Genomic DNA, 21,116 nt, shown 5'->3' with positions numbered 1-21,116 from the left:
GCCATCAACCCCAGGACTCCAGGGCCAGAATTCCTAGCCCTTCAGCCAGGCTGGCCTGCGGGAAGACAGACCATCAACCCTGACCTGGGTCACGGCCCCCAGGTATTCATAAGCTGGAGAGGCAGCGTCAGACTTTCTCCCTGCACCATCCCAGCTTGTCCTGAGCGCAGCTCAACAGAAGCAGCGCATTTCCTTGGTCTGCTGCAAATTCTCTGTGGACCTTCTCGGGGTTCCCAGCACCCCAGGGAGCCTTCTCAGCAGCTGTGTTCTCATCCACCCCGCAATGCACCCCCCATCCAGGGGCAGCGCCTCTCCCACAGTGGCCTTAAGTCTAGGTGATGCTAGTCCAGCACCTCCTTGATGAGTAACTCTTTAAGACTGGGGGGTGGTGTGGGGGTCAGGCCTGCCTCCTGCAGGGCCTGGAGCCGGGCCTCAGAATGGCGTTTGTCCAAGCCCAGGCGCCAGGAGAGCCGCACGTGGGCCTCCAGAAAGGGGGCCAGCAGAGGGTGCGGGTTCTTGGCCCCCAGCAGCTGCAGGGCCTTCTCACAGCATGCCCGGGCCTCCCCAGCGTCCTCCAGCTCCTGGTGGCACACGGCCAGCCCCGCCAAGGTCAGCAGACGTCGGTCTGGGCCACAGGGGATGCCCAGCTGGGCCTGTAGCTGCCAGGCGTTGGCCCAGAGAGCCAGGGCCTCGCGGTAGAGGCCGGTGCAGGTGAGGCTCTGCGCCCGCCGCAGCTCGGGCAGCACGAAGAAGTCCTGCAGGTCCGCAGCCTGCCGCAGCTCGGGCACAGCCTGGAGGTGGCCCAGAAACTGCTCAAAGGCCCGGCTGCGGCGGGCGATGGTCTCGGCGGTAAAGTTCCGGCGCAGGCGCTTGCGGGGGAAGGAGACGCCAGCCATGGGACCGCGGAACTGCCGCTGCAGGTTTCGGTGCAACCGCTCAAAGTCCGAGTAGCGGCGGGAGATCTGGGCCGGCGGGTTATCCAGTGGCCCCGGGCCCATCACGGCGAGGGTGTAGAGCTGCAGGGAGGGCAGGGGTCAGGGCAGAGGCACGGTGTCCCCGGGCCCCTTCTCTTCCTACCCCCCACCCCCACTTTCAACTCTCTTCCCCCACCCCTTCCCTTCACCCTGGAGATCGAGCCAGCCCGGAGGGTGGGAGCTGCCGGGGCTGCAGCCGGGGTGCCCAGTCTCATCTTACCTGAGGCTCGTCTGAAATGACCCAGGCCCAAGGCAGCACAGAGAGAAAAAGACAGAGATGAGCTTCAGTGCCTGGACGTCTGCCCCCCTCACCCCCTTTCAGGGAGTGCATGCTGAGTTGCTTCAGTCCTGTCGGACTCTGTGTGACCCTATGGACTGTAGCCCACCAGGCTCCACTGTCCATGGGATTCTCCAGGCAAGAATACTGGAGTGGGTTGCCATGCCCTCCTCCAAGGGATCTTTCCCACCCAGGGTTCGAACCCAGGTCTCTTATGTCTCCTACCTGGGCAGGAGGGTTCTTTACCACTAGTGCCACCTGGGAAGCCCCTCCCATTGGAAAGCGAGCTCTTCTGACAGCCCCTCTGGAAAACCAGCGGTGTGTTGAAACCCAGACCCAACTCCAGGCCAACCTTTGGGACCAGCTTGTAGCTTTGTTCCATTCTGGACACATGGCTCCACATGGCCGGGTTATTCCAATCCAGACCCTCAACACAGGTCTTCAGACAGCCCCAGTAGGGACCAGTGTGAAAAGCACACTGGACTGGGACCCAAGTTCTACCCTTGGGTCAGATGCTCCCTCACTATGGGAGTCAGGCAGGGTGGTCCCCTTCTTGGGTCTACTTCCACTCTAGTGAATGGAGCGCTGGCCCAGCTCACTGTTTACTCAGGTGTGGGACGGGCATAAACGTCGGTCCCTGGGATGTTTAGGTGGTAAGCACTGGAGTGGATAACACTTGAATAGAGGCGGAAGGTGATACCCCCCCTCATTCTCTCTGAATCTTTCTGACTACAAATTGAGAAGCTCTCAGTTTGGTTCACAAAAGCCCTTCTCAGCTCCATTTTTAGAAAAGAGCCAGAAAGAATCTGTCAGTGCCACCTCCAGGCAGCAGCATCCAGCCAGACTTTAATGACACTTTCACTGCTTTCATTTTTACAGTTATCTTCTCTTTATGGTGAGTGAGTCAGGCTTCCCATATACAGTTGTGTTGTTAAGTTGTCTTTTAAAGTTATTTTTAAAAAATAGGTTTATTTGAAGAAAAATGATAAGCACCAAATGGTCAAAGTAGCATTTAGATAGGACAAAAATTGTGAGGGTGATGGAGGTTTGCGAAACGCTGAACAAGATGACCATTAAGCTTCCCACCAGGTCTGAGAACCCAAATATGGCTTAATCTATAACAGTGCTGAGCTAACAGGTCTAAAAAGGGGATTAGCAAGCATTGGATGTTAAAAAGAATCAGTCGCAACTGAGCACGCGCACGCGCGCGTGCGCACACACACACACACACACACACACACACACACATGGTAAAAGTGTACTAACACCAAACCCAGATTTTACTCTCAAATTTGTTCTGTGAAATTGCCAATATCGTAGCCACCCCTGCTCAGTCAGGTTTGCCTGCTCACTCTGGAAGATTCAGTCTACATTAGTATTCAGGATTAGAAAGTTTAACAATAAAGAAACTTATTTTACTCTAGTTCAACTGCATTCCCAAAACATTACATATTGACTGTAAAGCTTTTGTTTTTTCTTTAAAGGGACAGTTATTAATATTCCAGGGAACCAATTTTCTGCAGAACACATTTCAGGAAGCTCTCATCTACAGTGACCCCTTATGCTCATCTAGCTTTTATTTTCATTTGTAGTTTTTGGACAAAAACCCATTTTGGATCCATTATCTGATCCTTCTGTTGTCCTATTGACAGGTAATAATGAGGATCATTAACTGAGCACTACCCTGCCAAGTTCTTCACAGCCACTATTTCACCATCACAACCTCACTGTGACGAAGGTGTCCGTATCTCTGTCAGCTCAGGAAGCAGGCTCCCAGAGAAGGCCAAGGGCTTAAAGACCTCCTCCAAGTCACGCAGCTGGTAAATGACCCAGCTGGGACTCAAACCCAGGCCGACCCAATTCCAAAGCCTGTGCTCTTAACCTCCAGGAGATGTTGAAGCAGGATTTGTTGCCTAGTCACTCAGTCGTGTCTGACTCTGCGACCCCATGGACTGTAGCCCAAGAGGCTCCTGATTCCTGTGGGATTCTCCCAGGCCCGGCCCAGGCCAGGCTTAGCTCTATCTTGTCATTCTCTTCCCAGAGCTGCCCCAACTTCCCTGTCTCTCAGCTGCTCCTTGCGCCCCCTTCCTGCGCATGACCCCCAGCCAGGACTTCTGCCACTCAAGACTCCATCATCAGAGTCAATCCCCACTGAAACTGGAGCAGCTGCCCCGTGGGCGTGGCCCGTTTTTCACTGAGAGCCTCAGAGAAGGGTGGAGAAGTCCAGATGTGGGACAGGGCTCCAGGCCCCCTTCCTGCTGAGTCAGAAATGGAGGAGGGTGGGGAAGAGGAGGGAAGTGAGAGGCAGGGAGCTGCTGCTGCCATGACCAGCCACGTTAGGCTGGGTTTCAGGACCAGGCCAACCGCATCCTCCATGTGTTTCTCCTTTCCACAGTCAGGAAATCAGCCCGCACCCCCCCAGCCCCCACCACTGATTGATCTTTACCCCAATCCACCAATCCCCTGGTGAAGGAAATGGCAACCCACTCCAGTATCCTTGCCTGGAAAATCCTATGGACAGAGGAGCCTGGTGGGCTATGGTCCATGGGGCTGCAAAGAGTCGGACACGACTGAACATACACACACATACCAATCCCCTAAATCCAGTCCTTCGGACAAGCTTATTCTGTACAGGCGTGGGTGCTGGAGAACTGACTCTTCTTGGTTGCAAAGAGGCCACAACAGGCCCTAGATGCCTGACATTTTCAACCCAAAGTAAAATAGTAATAACAGAACTATCATTTATCGAGCACTTCAAGATGCCAGGCACAATGCTAAGGGCTTTCTGTGTACTGTCTCATTTAACTCCTGCATTATTCCCATTGTTCAGGTGAGAAAACGGGTTAGTCAAGGTTTCACAACTCACCTGAAGTCAAACAACTGGTAATAACTGGGATCTGAATCAAGATCTGGATCCCAAACCCATTTTTCCAACCAATGCCAACTTGGTCTCAAGTCTGACTCAGATAATATTCTTCCCCATGTATCTTGCATCTTCTGACAGTTTGCAAAAGTCCAGGGGCCAGAGGACATGCCAGTAGTTCTTAGTCTCAAAACCAGGAAAGGATAAGTTCATTTGCCTGAGGATCTGTTTAAGTTACAGCCCTTTTCTGGCCTCAGTTTCCCCATTTGTCAAATGGGGCAGCCATTTATAACTACTCAGCCAGATCACCCAGGATGCTGAAGTTTCCCTTCCTTTCTCTAAGCCAGGGTCCTCTAAGATTCATAGCTCAGGGTCCTGGACCCTCACTCACCACGTACTTGGAGGGCGGATCCTTAACCACGGTGGCGTTGGTCACCTCAAAGAGCAGCCGCTGGGGTACCAGGGTGTTTCTGGACTTCTTCCAGAAATCTTGCAACTGCCGGGTCAGGAGCTGACTGCCCCGCTGCCCATCAGGTGGGGGGCTCCGTTCTGCTTGAGCACAGGATGGGCCTGGGGCCACGTATGATGTAAATTAGGTGCCCTGACCTCATTCATACTCCTCCCAATGAATGACAAAGGCTTTATCCCTAACTGACATAAATGGAAACGGAGGGCCAGAGAGGGACCCGGAGCCAAACACCTGCCGGGCAGACAGGAGGCGTTAAATAAACATTTCCACCCCCAAAACATCCCTAGCACAGTACTACCATTTGTATCCCAGACTGTATATTTCATGCCCCAAACAACCCTGAGATGGGAGTGATTTGACACAAGGGAACGTGGCCCAGAGAGGTGTGTGACTCTCTCAAGGTCACACAGCCAAGAGGCAACTGGACACACTTAAAAGAAGTGTCTTGAGTTTCGGCTGGATCAACTCGGGAACGCGGCCGGGGTGGAGGCCTAACCGAGCCCAGGGTTCCCGCCTCCATCCTCCCGCACTCGCCTGCGTCTTCTCCCGCCACCCGGTCGCCAGCGGACAGCGGGTCGGGGTCAGCGTCGTCGTCGTCCTCGCCGTCCTCCTCGTCGTCGTCCTCGGCGCTGGTGAAGCTCAGGGTGCCGCTGAGGCGGGACGACAGGCCCTCGGCATCGTCGTCCTCCAGTTCCGAGCTCTCCGGGAACTGCTCAGCCTCGGGGCCGGCCGCCGCCTCCCCGGGGCCGTCGCCGGTCAGGGCGTGCCGCAGCCGGTGCAGGAGCCGCGAGGCCATGGCACCCCGGGGGGAGCGCGCGACGCCGGGTCGCGGGCCGGGGCGGGAGGCGGACCCCGGCCCCGCGCCGGGAGGGGGCGGGGCCCGGGGCCGGGGAGGGCGGGGCGCTGTGGAGGTCCCGCCCCTGCCCGTTGCGGGGACCGGGGGCTCTCCCCGCGGCTCTGCCTCCTGCCCCCTTGCGGCGCACTACCGGCGCCCCGCTCCCAGGTGCAGCTCCCGGAGGCTGGCCGGGGCCGACCGGGTTCCACCGACCCGGCCCAGTCCGCTCCGAGCGCCGCTCCGGCCCCTTCCTGCCGCTGGCCCGCCTCCCGCCCCGCCCGCTCCCGGAGCCGCCCGGGAATCCCGGGCCCTTTGCTCCAGGAGTGCTGTGGGAATCCTGGGTAGGCCAGGCCTCCTCCGGGATTGTCCCCAATCCGGAGGGGCCTACGCCCTCCTTGAATCCGCCCACCCCTCCCGGAGACCCAGGCTGGCCGCAGACTGTCCCCTCATTTCCACCCAGCACTCTAACTTTCCAAAGTCACTGCGCGGCAGTCAGAAACCCATCTCTCCTGGGAGGAAGCCGAGGCCAAGAGAAGCCATGTGATCTGAGATGGAATCTAACCTCGAGTGGCCTAGGTTTTCTCATACGTAAAACAAGAACAATAAGACCTGAAGCACGAATTTTGCAGCTCTCGGAAAGGACCCTAGTCCAGGGCTTAGCTCAGAGCAGGGGCTAAGAGGATCATCAGTTTCATCAGTTACACAATGATTATTGTTTCTCCAGTGTTCACACGCTCTTACAATCTCATTTGAGCTTGCCTCACACATAGCACATAGACAAATGAGGAAACACCCAGAGAGACTGAGTTACTTGCCTGAAGTCACACAGCTTGCCAGAGGTTTCTGAGAGTGGGGCCTTGCAGCCCAGGTCTCCTGAGTTCCACATCCTGTTTTTTATCTCACGATGTCAGTTGCAATCTCAGCAGTTCCTCTAACGAGCTGTGTTTTTATCTTTTATCCAGAAGGCAGCTGTAGGTCAAGAATTTATTGTCCCTTCCTGTCAGAAGGCCTAGCTATCAGTCCCTAGCAGGGCAGATAGTGCTAGTTATATCATATGATCAAGTAAAATCTCGGATGGTAGCTCCTCCTTTAAATTTTTTTTTTAATTTATGGAAAAAATTTTTTTAAGTTTAACTTTTGGCTGCGCCTGGCCTTCTCTAGTTGTGGCGGGTAGGGGCTACTCTTCGTTTCATTGCAGTGGCTTCTCTTGTTGCAGAGCACAGGCTCCAGGCACCTGGGCTTCAGTAGCTGCAGCACTTGGGCTTGGAAGTTGCAGCTCGCCGGCTCTGGAGCGAGGGCTCAGTAGTTGTGGAGCATGGGCTTAGTTGCTCTGCAGCATGTGGAATCTTCCCAGACCAGGTTTTGAACCCACATTCCCTGCACTGGCAGGCAGACTCTTATCCTCCACATCACCAGGGAAGTCCACTCCTGCCCTTTTTAAATGGTGCAGGAGAGAGGGGTGGGGGGATGGCTTTGAATGGAACACACACTCCCTGCCATCCCTTGGTGCAGAAGAGGCAGGGCTCTCATTTCCTGACGTTCCACGGTATCCTCCACCCGGTTCTAGGTACTTGAAAAGGGGTCATATCTAACCCTTACAACCTCCTGGGGAACAGGCTGTTAGTAGACAAGAATGGTCCATTTTTAAGATGAAGAAAACGAGGGACTTCACTCCTGGTCCAGGGGCTAAGACTCTGCGCTCCCAGTGCGGGGGCCCCAAGTTCAATCCCTGGTCAGGGAACTGGATCCCACATGCTGCAACCAAGAGTTCACAGGCCACAACTAAAGATCCTGCATGCCTCAATGAAGATCGAACATACCACATGCCTCAACTAAGACCTGGCACAGCCAAATAAGTAAATACTAAAAAAAAAAAAACCAAACCAACAAACCTACATGTGCAAGGGCTTGGAGGGCTATAAAGGGTGGTGTTTGGAGCTGCATTTAAGCTTGAACCAGAGCAGAACCACATGCAAGGTGGGGAATGAGAATGGAAGGGTCAGTGGGACCTTGCTTGGCCACACTGAGTTTGGACCTTATCTATTTCCATGAATAAATTAAAGAACAAACTAATGAACAAAGGACTCCTGGGAGTTCTGTACTCTCTATACTCTGTTCCTAAAGGATCAAGTGATTCCAATGTTTGTGTCCAAATAGGCACCCCCTGGAGAGTATTGCCCCTTGGCCCTGGGCCTGGCTGGGGGAGGCCTTATTTAGCCTGGCCTGGCTCCACTGAGCTTTCCTTGGGAATATCTATGTAGGGCAAGAAGAGAGCCCAGCTGCCACTGTCCGTCTACCTTCCTTGGTGTCCAGCCCCCTTTCCCTGGCCCCAGACCCTGTGTTTAGTCATCATTGTGCTCTTTCTGTTACTTGATGAGAGTCCATGAATGTTGCCCATCCCAACACCCTGGTGGACCCGTGGATTCTCAGGGTGGTCTCCCTTTGTATTTGACTTGATCCACCCACCCCTTCACTCTCCAGAAGGCCAGCTGAGCTCCTCCAAACTTCTTCCCTGAGCTCCAGCAAAGGGCCAGCTATACCTGCATTTACTTAGGGAAACCTCCCCTGGTTCCCCTTCCCCCTTAAAAAAGTGAGTCCCCAAACCTCCTTTCCTGGACAAGGTAAGCTTGACATAAGAATCTACTTTCAATGCTCTTTCTCTTCCAAGTGCATACCCCATTTCCTGGACCCCTCTATTCATTTTTCCTTCCAGACAGGTCCCTGGAGGACCGTCTGCCCCAACTTCCCCTCAGTCAGGATGAATAAGAATCCCCAACGTGACTATAGAGCTTTATGATTTACAAAGCTCCCCGGTAAAAAGGGGAATAACCATAGTTGCTACCTCACAGGATGAGTATTGGGTGAGATCAGATGATTAAAACGCTTAGCACATGTGCAGCAAGTCGCAGAGGCTGTCAATTTCCCCTCCTCCTGTCCCGTCCCCCTCTGGTCTCTGATTCAAAGACAAAACACTCCACTTGCAAAGCACTGACTTTAAGTAGTTGGCACAAGCCCAATGACTTAAACCCAGGCTCCTGTTTACCACGGTTTCTCTGGGAGGGAGGTTATGACTGTCCCTACCTCACACACAAGGACACTGAAGCTGAGTGGCATTGCCACCTGCCCACGTATGCACAGCTTGTAGGGACAGGACTTGGATCTTGGGTTTTGAACGTCAAGGCCTGTGCTCTTCCATGCTACTATGCTGCCTCACTTCCCTCTACCCTGATCTTCCTCACCCATCTTGGAGCCAGTGTGCTTCTTGGGGGCAGGGTGGGGGGGCTCACTAGGAGCGGCAGAGCAGGGCGGGTTCTCCTCACAAGAATCTAGGACGTCAAGGCCTGCCACCTGCTCGGAGGCTTAAATTTCTCTGCAAGGGCCCTTGGCTAAATTAGGTAATGGGCTAGGACTCTGGGAGGGGGTGGCTCGCTGACCCCAGGATCTGATTGGCCAGGGCATCGGTCCTGGGGAGCAGGGAGGTTGGGAGGAGAGGATGCCCCTACAAATCCGAGGGGCTAGAGAGGGCCAGGGCATCTTTGGGTGTTGGTGTACGGAGGTAACCTGCAGTGGTGGAGTCCAGGTTGGCACGCAAAATGGTAAGGACCAGAAGGGACTTCCTTTCTGCCCTCACTGGAGCTCTTCTGGGCATCTTTCAGATCTGGGTGCTTGGTGGGGCAGTCACTTGGATGTGTGAAGATGGAACCTGAAGGCTCCTGGAACCCCGGTGTCTGGGAGGAAGGCTGGAAGACGGCCTTGGACTTGTCTTAGAAGGGGAGGGCTAGGGAGGACATTCCAGGGGTCCATCCTCCAGGCATCCTGGTTCCCTGAGATCTTTTGAGGCTTCTAGCAGTGTGGATCAGAGGATTGTGAGGGGCCTCAGCTTGTCTCGCTAATGGTGGAGAGGGGGTAATCCAGCAAGGCAGTGAGTGGTGGTAGAGGGATGGGCTGGAAGCCTTGCTAAAGCCCCCCTCTGGAAGACAGGAGGCCTGCTCAGGAGGAGAACCCCAGAGCTCCAAGGGGCCAAAGATGATACAGCAGGATTAGAGAGATGTCAGCCTCCCTGAGAGGGGCTGGGATTTGAGGCTGTGCTTCTCCTCCCAGAGCCCTCCCCGCTTCTCTTCAAGGAGTAACTAGACCCGGAGGGCAGCTGCTGTTGCCCATGCCTGACTAAAAATAGTCTGCCCTTCTGGCTCAGGACTGGGGAGGGGGAGGGGAGGAGAGAGACAGGAGGACAGGCCCTGCCAGCCAGCTAAAGGACTCCTAGGTTGCTTCAGCCTTCCCTCACGGCCAGCCTCAGTCCAGAGCCCTGGCTGGGTGGCTGGACTTGGATGTGACCGGAACTCTCCAGAGCCATCTGTCACCCCCGCAAGGCCAACATCCCACTCTGCCCAGCACCGAGTGGTATTTACTCCGATGACTGAGGCTTCAGAAGGAAGCTTACACCCTCTGTCTCTGCAAGTTCTCAGAGGCAGGGAATGTGTCTGACTCCTTGGTGGTACCAGGTCTATGGCCTGACCCTTGGTCAGTACTCAGTAACTTTCCGTCACATTATTATTTGTGTGACCACAAACATTTATTGAGCACCTATTAAAGTACCAGGCGTGATGAGCAGGTAGGGGAAACTGGAAAACCATGCTGGAATCGTGCTGGCACTTTACAAAGCCTTCTCACTCGGCTGATTCCAGCTGATCCCCGAAAAGCTGCTGAGAAGAGATGAGGCCACATTTAATGATTCGAGGAAGGGGGGGCGGGGCGGTCCTAACTTGATCTCTGATTGACAATGGAGACATAATCCCCAGTTCTTCAAAAGTGGGGCTGGGTGCTGTGGGGGCATGCCCAGAGTGGGGCAACTGGGAGCTGTTGCTCTGCAGGGACTTAGGGGGCATGTACAGAAATTGGGGTGCAGGAGAACGGGGTGAAGGCAGGAATGTACTCCGGGCTGCCCCTTCGGCTCTTTGATGGCCCGTGTCTTCTGCAGACGGACCAGCAGGCTGAGGCCCGGTCCTACCTCAGCGAGGAGATGATCGCTGGTGAGTGGGGGTGGGCGGGCTGGCTGCTGGGAAGCGGGGTGCCGGCGAACCTGGGGTGTCTGGGCAGGCAGGGAGAGAGTGTGTGGATGTGAGGCTGACAGTCTCGCCAGGCTCACCGCGGCCCTCTGCCCTCCTCGCCCTGGCAGAGTTCAAGGCCGCCTTCGACATGTTCGATGCGGACGGCGGCGGGGACATCAGCGTCAAGGAGCTGGGCACCGTGATGAGGATGCTGGGCCAGACACCCACCAAAGAGGAGCTGGACGCCATCATCGAGGAGGTGGATGAGGATGGTGAGCGGGTGGCCCTTGGGGGGGTGGGGGGGTGGGCGGCGGGGAGAGGGTGGCAGCGAGGGCTTGGCCCGCTCACCACCCGCTCCCCTCAGGCAGCGGTACCATCGACTTCGAGGAGTTCTTGGTCATGATGGTGCGCCAGATGAAAGAGGACGCCAAGGGCAAGAGCGAGGAGGAGTTGGCTGAGTGTTTCCGCATCTTCGACAGGTGCGTCGGGAACCCTGGGAGCAGCCAAGGGCCGAGCAGTCTGAATCTGGCCCGCAGGGCCCAAAGGTTCTGGGGGGGCGGGGGAGGGGTGCAGGAGGGGGCGGGGGGTGTGGCGCGAGCGGCTCGCCCCTGCGGGCCCTGAGCGCCCCCCGCCCCGGCCCTACACGCCCGCAGGAACGCGGACGGCTACATCGACGCCGAGGAGCTGGCGGAGATTTTCCGGGCCTCCGGGGAGCACGTGACAGACGAGGAGCTCGAATCCCTGATGAAGGACGGGGACAAGAACAACGACGGCCGCATTGACTTCGACGGTGAGGGTTGGGGCGCGCGGGGACCGGAGCCCCCGGAGCTTCGCGCCCAGGCGGGCGTCTTCCGCCTTGAGGGCGGGGCCGGGCGGGGCGGGGCGGGGCGGGGCGGGGCCAGGTTCCTCCCCGCCTCCCGCGGGCCAGTTTGTGCAATGCATCCGCTAATAGCCGGGCGCCGCGTCTAAGAGGCCGGAGCGGCCCGGCCTCGTCCGTCGCGGGGAGACTCGTGAGCGCTCCTCTGTCTCCTTTCCCGCAGAGTTCCTGAAGATGATGGAGGGCGTGCAGTAAGAAGTCGGCCCTTGCAGCCACCGACACCGCGCGGCCCTCGGGCGTGGGCGGCACTGCCCCCCGGGCCGCTCGCGTTCCCCCTCCCCGGGAGGGAGGCGCGGCCCCGTCTGGGGATGTGTCTGGAAGGAATAAAAGGAAACGTTGCAAAGCGCGTGGCCTGAGTAGAGGGGAGGACGGGGACGGATCGAGTGTCCCGGGCCGCCTGGTTGGGCCACCGTCCAGGGCGCCCGCAAGGCTGGAGCCGCCTGAGCGTCCTCGGGTCCGAGCGCAGCGGGACTCGGGAACCCGAGGTGGCGTTCCGTGCCCTCAGAAGTTTCGCGACTGAGCGTGCGTGACAGCTTAGCCGAGGGGCTGTGCGGCGCCTGGCGCTTCCAGGGTCCCCACTGCTTCTAGAATCAAGTCCAGATTCAATCCCCTCCTCTCACTGTTGGCCCTCCCCTCGAGAGGCTCCGGCCTCTCTCTTTTGCTCGGGAGGTGGGGTGCACTTTTAAGCCCTCGGGCCTATGCACACGTTGTTCTCTCTCCTTGGACTGCCCTTCTTCCTCTGCCTTGGCAAATCCTCAACCCAGCTCAGATGCCATCTCCAAGATACCAAGACCCAGCTCAGATACCATCACGTCCTTCCTTGATCCGTGCGGTGACTGGCTGCACTCTGGCGTCCAGAGCTCTTTTGGAAACAACTCAAGGATAGTGAGAGTCTGGTCGAAGCTAACTAAGTGCAGTGGTAGTTTGGCTTTGGTCAGGCTGAGTCTGAATCCTCATTGCTGGTGACAAACCACTCTCTGCTCCCTATCCTGATCTGTAAAATGGGGACAATGACAGTACTTATCTTTGGGCTTACCTGGTGGCTCAGCTGGTAAAGAATCCGCCTGCAATGTTGCAGATCTGGGTTTGATCCCTGGGTTGGGAAGATGCCCTGGAGGAGAAGGCTACCCACTCCAATATTCTGGCCTGGAGAATTCTATGGATTGTACAGTCCATGGGGTCCGAAAGAGTCAGACAGGACTGAGTGACTTGCACAGGTTTGGAAGGACTAGTTAATGTGTACCAAGTGCTTAGAATAGAGCCTGGCACAGAGTCAGCATACAGTAAATCCTTTTAGTAATGTTGTTATCATCTTGAAACATTGAACTCTTATTCATCACTCTAGCCCTCTTTCTCCAGCTCCGTGTTTTCTTTTCCCCTTTCTGACTCATTCATGTTTCCTGGATGGTATTTCCAGCCAGGAGCTGTGCTGGAGTTTAGTAATCATCCCTATGAGTCCCTACTGTGTGCTGCTCACTGTCTCATTTATCCACACAATCCCAGGGACAGATGCCCTTATTTCCGTTTTCCAGCTGAGGAATGACGTACCCAGACATATCAGTTCAGTTCAGTTGCTCAGTCGTGTCCGACTCTTTGTGACCCCATGGACTGCAGCATGCCAGGCTTCCATGTCCGTCACCAACTCCCAGAGCTTGCTCAGATTCATGTCCATCGAGTCGGTGATGCCATCCAACCATCTCACCCAGACATATAGATGATAACTTCGATCAGAGGTCCCCAATCCCCAGTACCAGGTACGGTACCAGTCTGTGGCCTGTTAGGAACTGGGCCACACAGTAGGAGGTGAGAGGTGAGTTAGCGAGTGAGGATTGAAGCTTCATCTGTATTCATAGCCATTCCCCGTTGCTCACATTACTGCCTGAGCTTCATCTCTGGTAAGATCAGTGGCAGTATTAGATTCTCAAAGGAACGCAAACCCTTCTGTGAACTGCGCATGAGAGGGATCTAGGTTGCACAAGAATCTAATGCCTGATGATCTGATTCTGCCTTATGGTGAGTTATATAATTATATATCACAGTGTAGTAATAATAGAACTGTAGTGTGCTTGAATCATCCTGAAACCATCCCCCCGCCCACCACCACTCCAGTCGGTGGATAATTGTCTGCCATGAAATTGGTCCCTGGTGCCCAAAGGCTGGGCACCGCTGACCTAGACGATGTGGTTGTGGGGTGGAAACAGGAGCAAGACTACCTGCTGACAGTTCTTCCCGGGCGTCCTGAGTGCTTCAGACTGGCTCTGCCGTAAACTGATAAATCTCCCTCCCCTATCTTGCCCTGTGGTGCCTATCTCAGGGATGAGACCCAAGTCAGAAATTCTGGAGCTCGTTTCCCACCTCTAATTTACTTACTGGACCCTGCCACTTTGTCTCCTTACCACTTTGTCCCTCCTCTCCAAGCCCACTGGGCATCATAACTCAGGGCATCATAACCACTATTGCTTACCAGGCTAATGATAACGGTAGCGAACTTCCTTCTAGCCATTCACTCCCTAGATAGGTGGTGGCCAGAAGGATCTTTCCAAAACCAAATCAGATCATGTCACTGCCCTGCTCAAGGCTTCATGAACTGCGTATTACCTCCCGCACGGCCCAGTTTCCTTCTCCAGAGAGCCTTCTTTGACCCTCCTCGTCTTCGTTAGGTGCCTCACTCACCTCTGAGTTCTCATAGCGACATGTGAGCCTAGCACTCAGTTTTTGTTTTTTGCTACACCACGTGGCTTATCTCAGTTCCCTAACTGGGGACTGAACCCAAGCCATGTCAGTGGAAGCCTGGAATCCTAACCACTAGACTGCCAGGGATCTCCCACATCCAGGTTTTATTTAGAGCTTTTTGTGTGTCAGGCACTATTCTGAGGCACTGTTCTATCCTATGAGGTAGCTACTAATATTTCCATTTTACAGAGAGGTTTGCTCTAAGTTCCCAAGTGTGTACGAGTAATATGGGAGTGGATCAGGAATTCTAACACAGTTCTACTTTAACCACCACTTATTCCTGCTACTGACATGCCTTTGCTTGTGTACGGGCTCAGTCACTCAGTTGTGTTTGCCTTTTTGTGACCTCATGGACTGTAGCCTGCCAGGCTCCTCTGTCCATGTGATTTCCCAGCAAGAATACCGGAGTGGGTTGCTGTTTCCTTCTCCAGGGGATCTTCCCAATCCAGGGATTGGCAGGTGGAGGCTTTACCACTGAGCCACCTGGGAAGCCCCATTGATATGTCTGTCTGTTCCCTAAATTTCATTCTCCTTGAGGACAGCACTGTGCCCTCTTCCCTGCCTTATCCCCAGCCCCCAACCTGGGGCCTTTACCTTGTAGGCACTCAACCGCTGTACTGAATGAATGTGAATGACGATCATCACAGGAGCCTAGCAGGCCACAGTCCATGGGTTCACAAGAGTCAGGCGTGACTTAGCGACTTAGCAACCATGACCACCTTCTCATACTTCCTGCACTAGTGTCAGAAGCCGAAGTCAAACTGACTTACACCAAAAAGAGATTTGTTGACTTGTGACACTGGGATGCCAAGGTGTGAAGTGGAGGCCAGAGTTTCAGTGTCATCGCTCAGCTATTTGTCTCCGCTTGGCATTCTTCCATCTGCAGCTGTCTCCACCAGCAGCCCAGACTGACTCCCTCCTCTTTTAGCAGCCCTAGTAGTGTTCAAGAAAGCAATTTTACTTTCTTGGAGGGATTAGTTCTGAATGACAATGTAGAGTTGGGTCTCTGTGACTGACACTTGTAGGCCACGTGACCATCTGGGGTGGGGGGTGGATCAGACACCATGATCTACGAAAGCACATAAAGAGGCTTCCTGAGGCAGGCAAAGATGCATCCACCTTGGCCAGCACTTAAGAACCAGTGTCAGATTCTGAGCTCTGCTCTTCTCGGATGTCTCCCGGCCTGGTGATTTTTTTTTTTTTTTTTAATTTATTTCTGGCTGCACTGGGTCTTTGTTGCTGCACACGGGCTTTCTCTAGTTGCAGCAACGGGGGCTACTCTTGGTTGCAGTGCGTGGAGTTCTTATTGCAGTGACTTCTCTTGTTGCAGATCATGGCCTCTAGGGCATGCGTGGGCTCAGGGGTTGTGACTGGCGGACTCTATAGAATGTAGGCTCAGTAGTTGTGGCATACGAGCTCAGTTGCCTTGTAGCATATGGGGTCTTTCTGGACCAGGGGTCGAACCTGTGTCCCCTGCATTGGCAGACAGATTCTGAACCACTGGACCACCAGGGAAGCCTGGTCTGGCGATTTTATTTTTTTGGTGATTTTCAATTTGAGAGTGTCAGAATCATCTGGACAGATTACTGGGGCCAAGAACTTGCATTTCTAGCCAGATCCAGGTGACAAGTGGAAGGACCACACCGTGAGAAGACTGCTCTGTACCTTTAACTAAACGGCAATGATACCCCCTGGGAGCTGATTGGAACTGCAGAGCCTCAGGCCCCACCCAGACCGACTGAATCAAAATTTGTATTTGAATAAAATCCTGGGCAAGTTTGCAAGCACGGTAGATTGAGCAACAGGAGTTTAAGCTCCAAGGAGAGAGCCAACAGCACAATCTGAGATGAAGAAATTGATCAGAGGACATCTAAGTTCCAACCACATTTCTTTCCACATGTGACAGCTTGGTCAGGGCACAGGGATGTGGGCTAGCTGGATTAAGAGGAAAAGGTGGTCTGATTGTCTCCTGCTGTCTCCTCCTCCTACCCTACCCCAGGCCTGCACAAGCAGCTGCAGACACAGTTGACCAGGCTGGGTGAGCAGGGCAACACTAGGGCCTTGTTGGAGCGCACCTGAGCTTCTCAGGCAGATCTTCCTGCAGGACCTGGGCGGGGCCCAGCACCTCAGCCTGCTGCGACCCAGCTGGTCAACACAGGGGTTTCCTCCTAGGGGCCCAAAGGCCTGTGGTGGGTCAGTGGAAAGATGGCCTAAGGGCCTGGGGGTCTGGACCAGTGGTACAGCAAACAGAGGAAATGCTGGGAGATGGAGCAGGTGAATGTGCCCCAGTGGAGATGGAGCCATCAATGGAGGACCTGGGGCAGGGGGTGACTTGCAATCTCGATCCAGAAAACTTCCCCTGTCTGCCTCCTCAGAGCCTGGGCCAGCTGTAGGGTCGCCTGAATGTCCTCTTGCTCCTTCTTCAGGGTCAAAAAAATCTACTGTCATAAAGTGGGTGTCTGGTCCTCTTTCCAACCCCCTCCAACACACACATACACACTGTAATCACTCTGTTTCAGTCTTAAGATCTGGCTCAGCTTCATCTGCAACACAACTGGGACAACACCTATATTCCTGGTCTGTGTCACCACTCCATAGGATCAGCATTTTGCTTTTCTTTTTTAAATTAGTATTTATTTATTGCCACGCTGTGTGGCTTCTGGGATCTGTTCCCAGGCATTGGACCCGGGCTGCTGCAGTGAAAGTGTTGACTCCTCACCACTAGACCGCCAGGGAACTCCCAGAAACTAGCATTTTGTGACACCTGTTTTATAGATGAGGAAACAGATGCAGAATCATAAAATAACTCAGGTTGCAAGGGAGGGAATCCTGTCACTCCCTTGCTCAGCCCTACAGCCTATCAGCTGTTTCTACTCCCTGGGCTGTGGAGCAGAGAACCCAAACCCTAAACCTGATCTCTGCTAACCCTGGGCACTTCCAACCCTTGGGTAATGACAAAACAGCAACTTGCTATAAAAACCCCAAAATGTATTTATTTAATATATTCATCACAAGGGTTTAACCACACTTAATTTAAAAAACAGAAACAAAACAAAAATGACACCACAGATAAGACAGAGTCCTGTACAGAAATCGAGGCATGGACAGACCACCTAAGGAAAAAAAAGAAAAAAAAAGACAACACAAGGAGAGCTGGACATCCTAGGTCAGGGGTCTTGGCTGGAGACTTGCTTTGAGTAGGTTTCTTGCAGGTACTTCTTAAAGGCTGGAAGAGAACAGGCAGGTCTCATGAGTGATGGGTGCAGGGGTAAGGTGGGCAAGCCAGCAGCAAGAATAAACACGTGGGAGGAGTTTGGGGAGCTGGGAGGGGTTTCCCAGCACAACAGTTTGACCCTCTGCTGGTCACCCAGACAGGTCTCCTGGATGGGCTCTGCTTCTAGGGGGTAGCTCTGCTCCCAGGGACAGGGGAGGCGACTAGGGGCCCCGAGAGACATTTGCACAAAGCTTTGCCTTCTACTTAAAATCTCCCCAAGCTCCATTTATGTGGAACGGATTGGTTTTTCTGAGTTTATAGCAAACAGGAGAACCAGACACGTCAAGGAAGAGGTGGAAGTGGGTTACCCCCTCCCTGGCCCCCTTAACCCCGCCCCCCACCCTGCCACTCCCTGCCCGGCCCCCTTAAGCCATCAGGACACATTCTCAAGTCACTGGAATCCTGTTGTTTGAAGGAGCTTCTGAAGGTTGGGGAGGGATGGTCTGGTGCCCTCAGGATGAAGGACCCACCTGTGGGGTTTTTCCAGAGCTCGGCGGCATGTGTGTTCAAAGGGCTATCAATGTTGGGCTCTGTGGGTGGAGGAAAAGAAGGGTCAGGTGTGGCTAGGAGAGGCAGCCCGGGGGGAGTCCTGACAGGTCCCCAGGTTCTGGGGGAGGGGCCGGGCCGGGCAGTCACCTCCGAGCAGACTCTGGATGGAGAGCAGGATGGTCCTGACGTCATACAGGGCGGACCACTTGTCTTTCAGGATGTCCAGGCAGATGTTACCCTGGGTGTCCACATTGGGGTGGTAGCAGGGTGTGAGGAACTTCACCGTGGGCGCGTTGTAAGGGTAGCCACTGGGGAACTCCAGGGACAGTTTATACCTCAGGTCTTCATATACCTGGAGAAAGAGATTCGCGGGGTAACCCTCCCGCCCCAAGCCTCAGTTCCCAGCCCAAGCCCCACATAAGGGACTTGCCGGGACCCCTGAGTTCATCTGAGACTCGACAGAAGACGAAGCATGAAACTGGTCTGGTGCTTTCTCTCGTATCTGGCGGGGTCCTCAGTGATCCTTTGGTCTAAGGCCCACCAGCCTAAGTGCTCAATTGTCTTTGCTGTCTGGTCCTCTGTAAGCATCTCAGATGGAGAGTGCTGCCTTACACCCAGCCTCTCACTGTAGTCCTGGAGACCAGGGCCACAGGCTTAGGGCACCCCAGCAGACACAGGGGAGTGTCCTGCCGGGCAAAAGGTGAAGCAGACCTGGCACTTGGATTTCACCTCCCACCTCTCCCCAGACTCAGCTGAGTCACACTCACCTCCCCCAACCCTGCACTTACTGTGCCAGCGGCTCCATGGATGGTCCCCACCCATTTGAAGAGGTTGTCCGACTCAGGGAAGGCAGAAATTCCTTTATCGCCAGACATCTGGGGAGCAAACACAACACATGCTGGGCTGGAAGAGTTCGCTCCTGGGGGGGGCCAGTCAGTGAACCCCTTTCTCTTAACCTCACATTTTGATCCAAAATAAAAGCAACATGGCCAAACTGATATGCTTTCCTGAGGGGAGTACTGGGATTGTGGAGTTTCATTGCCAGGCTAAGAAAGGAGATGTTATGTAGGGAAGCAGAAGGCAGCTCTGTACCTTTCAATGCTGTGGGAATTCAGTTCAACATGCTCTTTTATTTGGCTGTTCTTTGGCTTGTGGGATCTTCGTTCCCTGACCAGGGATGGAACCTGGCCCAAGGCAGTGAAAGTGTTGAGTCATAACCACTGGACCACCAGGGAATTCCCTCAGCATGCTATTGAGTGCTGGTTATATATGAAGCCCAGAAGCTATTCACAGACTGGGAAGAGGAACAATATGGTCATTGAAGGATGTGAGTTGAGTATCTAGGGTTAATGTGGCTCAGGGGATAAAGAATCTGCCCACAATGCGGGAAGATCCCCTGGAGAAGGGAATGGCTCCACTCCAGTATTCTTGCCTGGAGAATTCCCTGGACAGAGGAGACTACCAGGCTACAGTTCATGGGGTTGCAAAGAGCGGGACACCACTGAGCTACTGACACTTTCACTTTTTTCAAACCTTAGGGCAGGGAAGTAGGGCCAGGCAGGACAGGGTGAGGGCCTTGTACAAGAGCTGTATTTTAGGTACAACTTCACTGTGGGGGGGATGGTACTGGGGAGTAGAGATTGCGGGAGAAAAGGTGTGTAGGTGGGGTGGATTAATTTCTTTCCAGAAGAAAGGTGGACTCATCTTTTTACCCCCACGACTACCAAAGAGCCTGATGTAGGAAAGGAAGCCACTGATAAGTGACCAGGAGGTGGGAGGGTAGACCAGTTGGTTGGGGATCTGGGCACCGGTCACTCACCATGAGAGTCATCAGCTCCTGTTGTAGCCTGCAAAAAGAATACTTGGAGTCACCTGGGAGTCTGGATGGGCCAGGACTCCAGGGATCTCCTCCCATCCCAGTCTTTCTGGGGCAGCTGTCACGGAGGCTTTCCTCTACCCTGAGGTCGGACTCACCTGGGGGAACAGTCACCTCCATTTCCATAGGAGGGTACTAGTGAGCCCTCACCCTCTCTAATTCGAGGATCTGGCTTACTCTTAACCCCATCTGCTTCTCTGGCGTCTCTCTCTGGATCTCAATTTCTCCCCTTCTTCCTCCCCGACCCCGCTCCCCCGCCGCCCTCCGGCCTAGCCACCGAGGATCGCCGGAGTATCTTCATCTCGGCTCACTGACAGAGGATCCTGGCAGCGATCCTACCCCTTCCGTCCTCTTTCGGGAGTGTCTCTTAAGAGCAGGAGAGCTTCTGGCGTGTCTCTCTAACTCCCGTATCTTACCCGTTCCAGGAGGAGGGGGGCGTCCCAGAAGTCTTCCCTCTCGGCCCCAAATGCCCGGGGGGTGCCAGGCCCGGCGGGTGTTACCTCCACACCACTCACCTCTTGCCCACGGGGCCCCGGGCGGCACCCCCGCTGGGCTCGGCTCCTTTACGGGCGGCGGCGACGCTGGCTGCGGCTGGGTCGCGATTCTGGGAAGCCATCCGGGCGGCGATGAGACGGAGATAAGCGGTACGCGGAGCTCACAGTTGCAACTGCAGGGCTGAGGGCCCGCCCGCCCGCGTTTGAATTGTAACCCTCCGGCAGCGCTAACCAATCAGTGACTCGCTTGGGTTTGATCCAGCCAATGGGGCACTCCAGAGTGCCATGTCACCGCGCAACTGCTAGACCCACCTACCAGCGTATTACTATTGGGCGACAGAATCGGGCTTCTCACCGGCGATTGGCAGAAGACGCTGTCATTGATTAACGAACCTGTAACGGATTGGCCGCCTTTGGAAAACGCCGACCATTAAAGGGCCTAGAAGACGTCCACGTGGGATGAATCCTTTTAGGTCAAATACTTGGCTACAGTCGGCAACACCCTGCACTCCCTTACCGAGGGTCTCCAATCTTGTGATGTGTGTGTGTGCACTCAGTCCTAACTCTGCGACCCCACGGACTGTAGCCTGCCAGGCTCCTCTGTCCATGGAAGTTTCCAGGCAATACTGGAGTATGTTTCCATTTCCTACTCCTGGGGATTTTCCCATTTCAGGGGTCAAACCAGTGTCTCTTGCTGTCTACTGCATTGGCAGGCGGATTCTTTACCTGAATGCCACCTGGGAAGCCACACTCGTCCCTAAAACCGGAAACCCCAGCTCCTCCACCTGTTATTAATGTCCTAGGTACTTTGGTTGGGGCCTTAGGTGTCTGAACACACAGGTGAGGGAAAAAACTAGAAGCTGATGGTTAGAGAGAGTCCTTATTGGAAAACAGCTTCATTGGCTGC

The 21,116-nt window shown here is 54.6% G+C and overlaps 3 protein-coding genes and 1 long non-coding RNA gene across 4 annotated transcripts; 1 reads left to right on the top strand and 3 right to left on the bottom strand.

Annotated features, from left to right (window-relative positions):
• Positions 1 to 100: 100 nt before the first annotated feature.
• Positions 101 to 6,054, bottom strand: SNX21 (sorting nexin family member 21). The gene is made up of 3 exons (XM_043480132.1): positions 5,118 to 6,054; positions 4,506 to 4,684; positions 101 to 1,016 (listed from the first exon to the last, which is right to left on the bottom strand). Exons 1-3 carry the CDS (start codon positions 5,377 to 5,379, stop codon positions 342 to 344), a joined length of 1,116 nt encoding a protein of 371 aa, XP_043336067.1. The 5' UTR covers positions 5,380 to 6,054; the 3' UTR covers positions 101 to 341.
• Positions 6,055 to 8,887: 2,833 nt separating this feature from the next.
• TNNC2 (troponin C2, fast skeletal type) lies at positions 8,888 to 11,686 on the top strand. The gene is made up of 6 exons (XM_043480118.1): positions 8,888 to 9,014; positions 10,397 to 10,448; positions 10,595 to 10,738; positions 10,831 to 10,945; positions 11,120 to 11,256; positions 11,507 to 11,686. Exons 1-6 carry the CDS (start codon positions 9,012 to 9,014, stop codon positions 11,536 to 11,538), a joined length of 483 nt encoding a protein of 160 aa, XP_043336053.1. The 5' UTR covers positions 8,888 to 9,011; the 3' UTR covers positions 11,539 to 11,686.
• LOC122448639 lies at positions 9,984 to 10,674 on the bottom strand. The gene is made up of 2 exons (XR_006271708.1): positions 10,499 to 10,674; positions 9,984 to 10,118 (listed from the first exon to the last, which is right to left on the bottom strand). It is a non-coding gene; the product is annotated as an uncharacterized LOC122448639 (long non-coding RNA).
• Positions 11,687 to 17,043: 5,357 nt separating the features above from the next.
• On the bottom strand, positions 17,044 to 20,416 carry UBE2C (ubiquitin conjugating enzyme E2 C). Its single transcript, XM_043479433.1, has 6 exons — positions 20,231 to 20,416; positions 19,659 to 19,686; positions 18,628 to 18,714; positions 17,987 to 18,191; positions 17,821 to 17,880; positions 17,044 to 17,302 (listed from the first exon to the last, which is right to left on the bottom strand). The coding sequence occupies exons 1-6, from the start codon at positions 20,329 to 20,331 to the stop codon at positions 17,244 to 17,246; spliced, it is 540 nt and encodes a 179-aa protein (XP_043335368.1). The 5' UTR covers positions 20,332 to 20,416; the 3' UTR covers positions 17,044 to 17,243.
• Between the last annotated feature and the right edge of the window lie 700 nt (positions 20,417 to 21,116).

The sequence above is a fragment of the Cervus canadensis genome, chromosome 10 (assembly GCF_019320065.1).
Source record: "Cervus canadensis isolate Bull #8, Minnesota chromosome 10, ASM1932006v1, whole genome shotgun sequence".
In the NCBI taxonomy this organism is placed as follows: Eukaryota; Metazoa; Chordata; class Mammalia; order Artiodactyla; family Cervidae; genus Cervus; species Cervus canadensis.
Note: the sequence above shows the minus strand (reverse complement) of the source record. Positions and strands in the feature narration are given on the sequence as shown.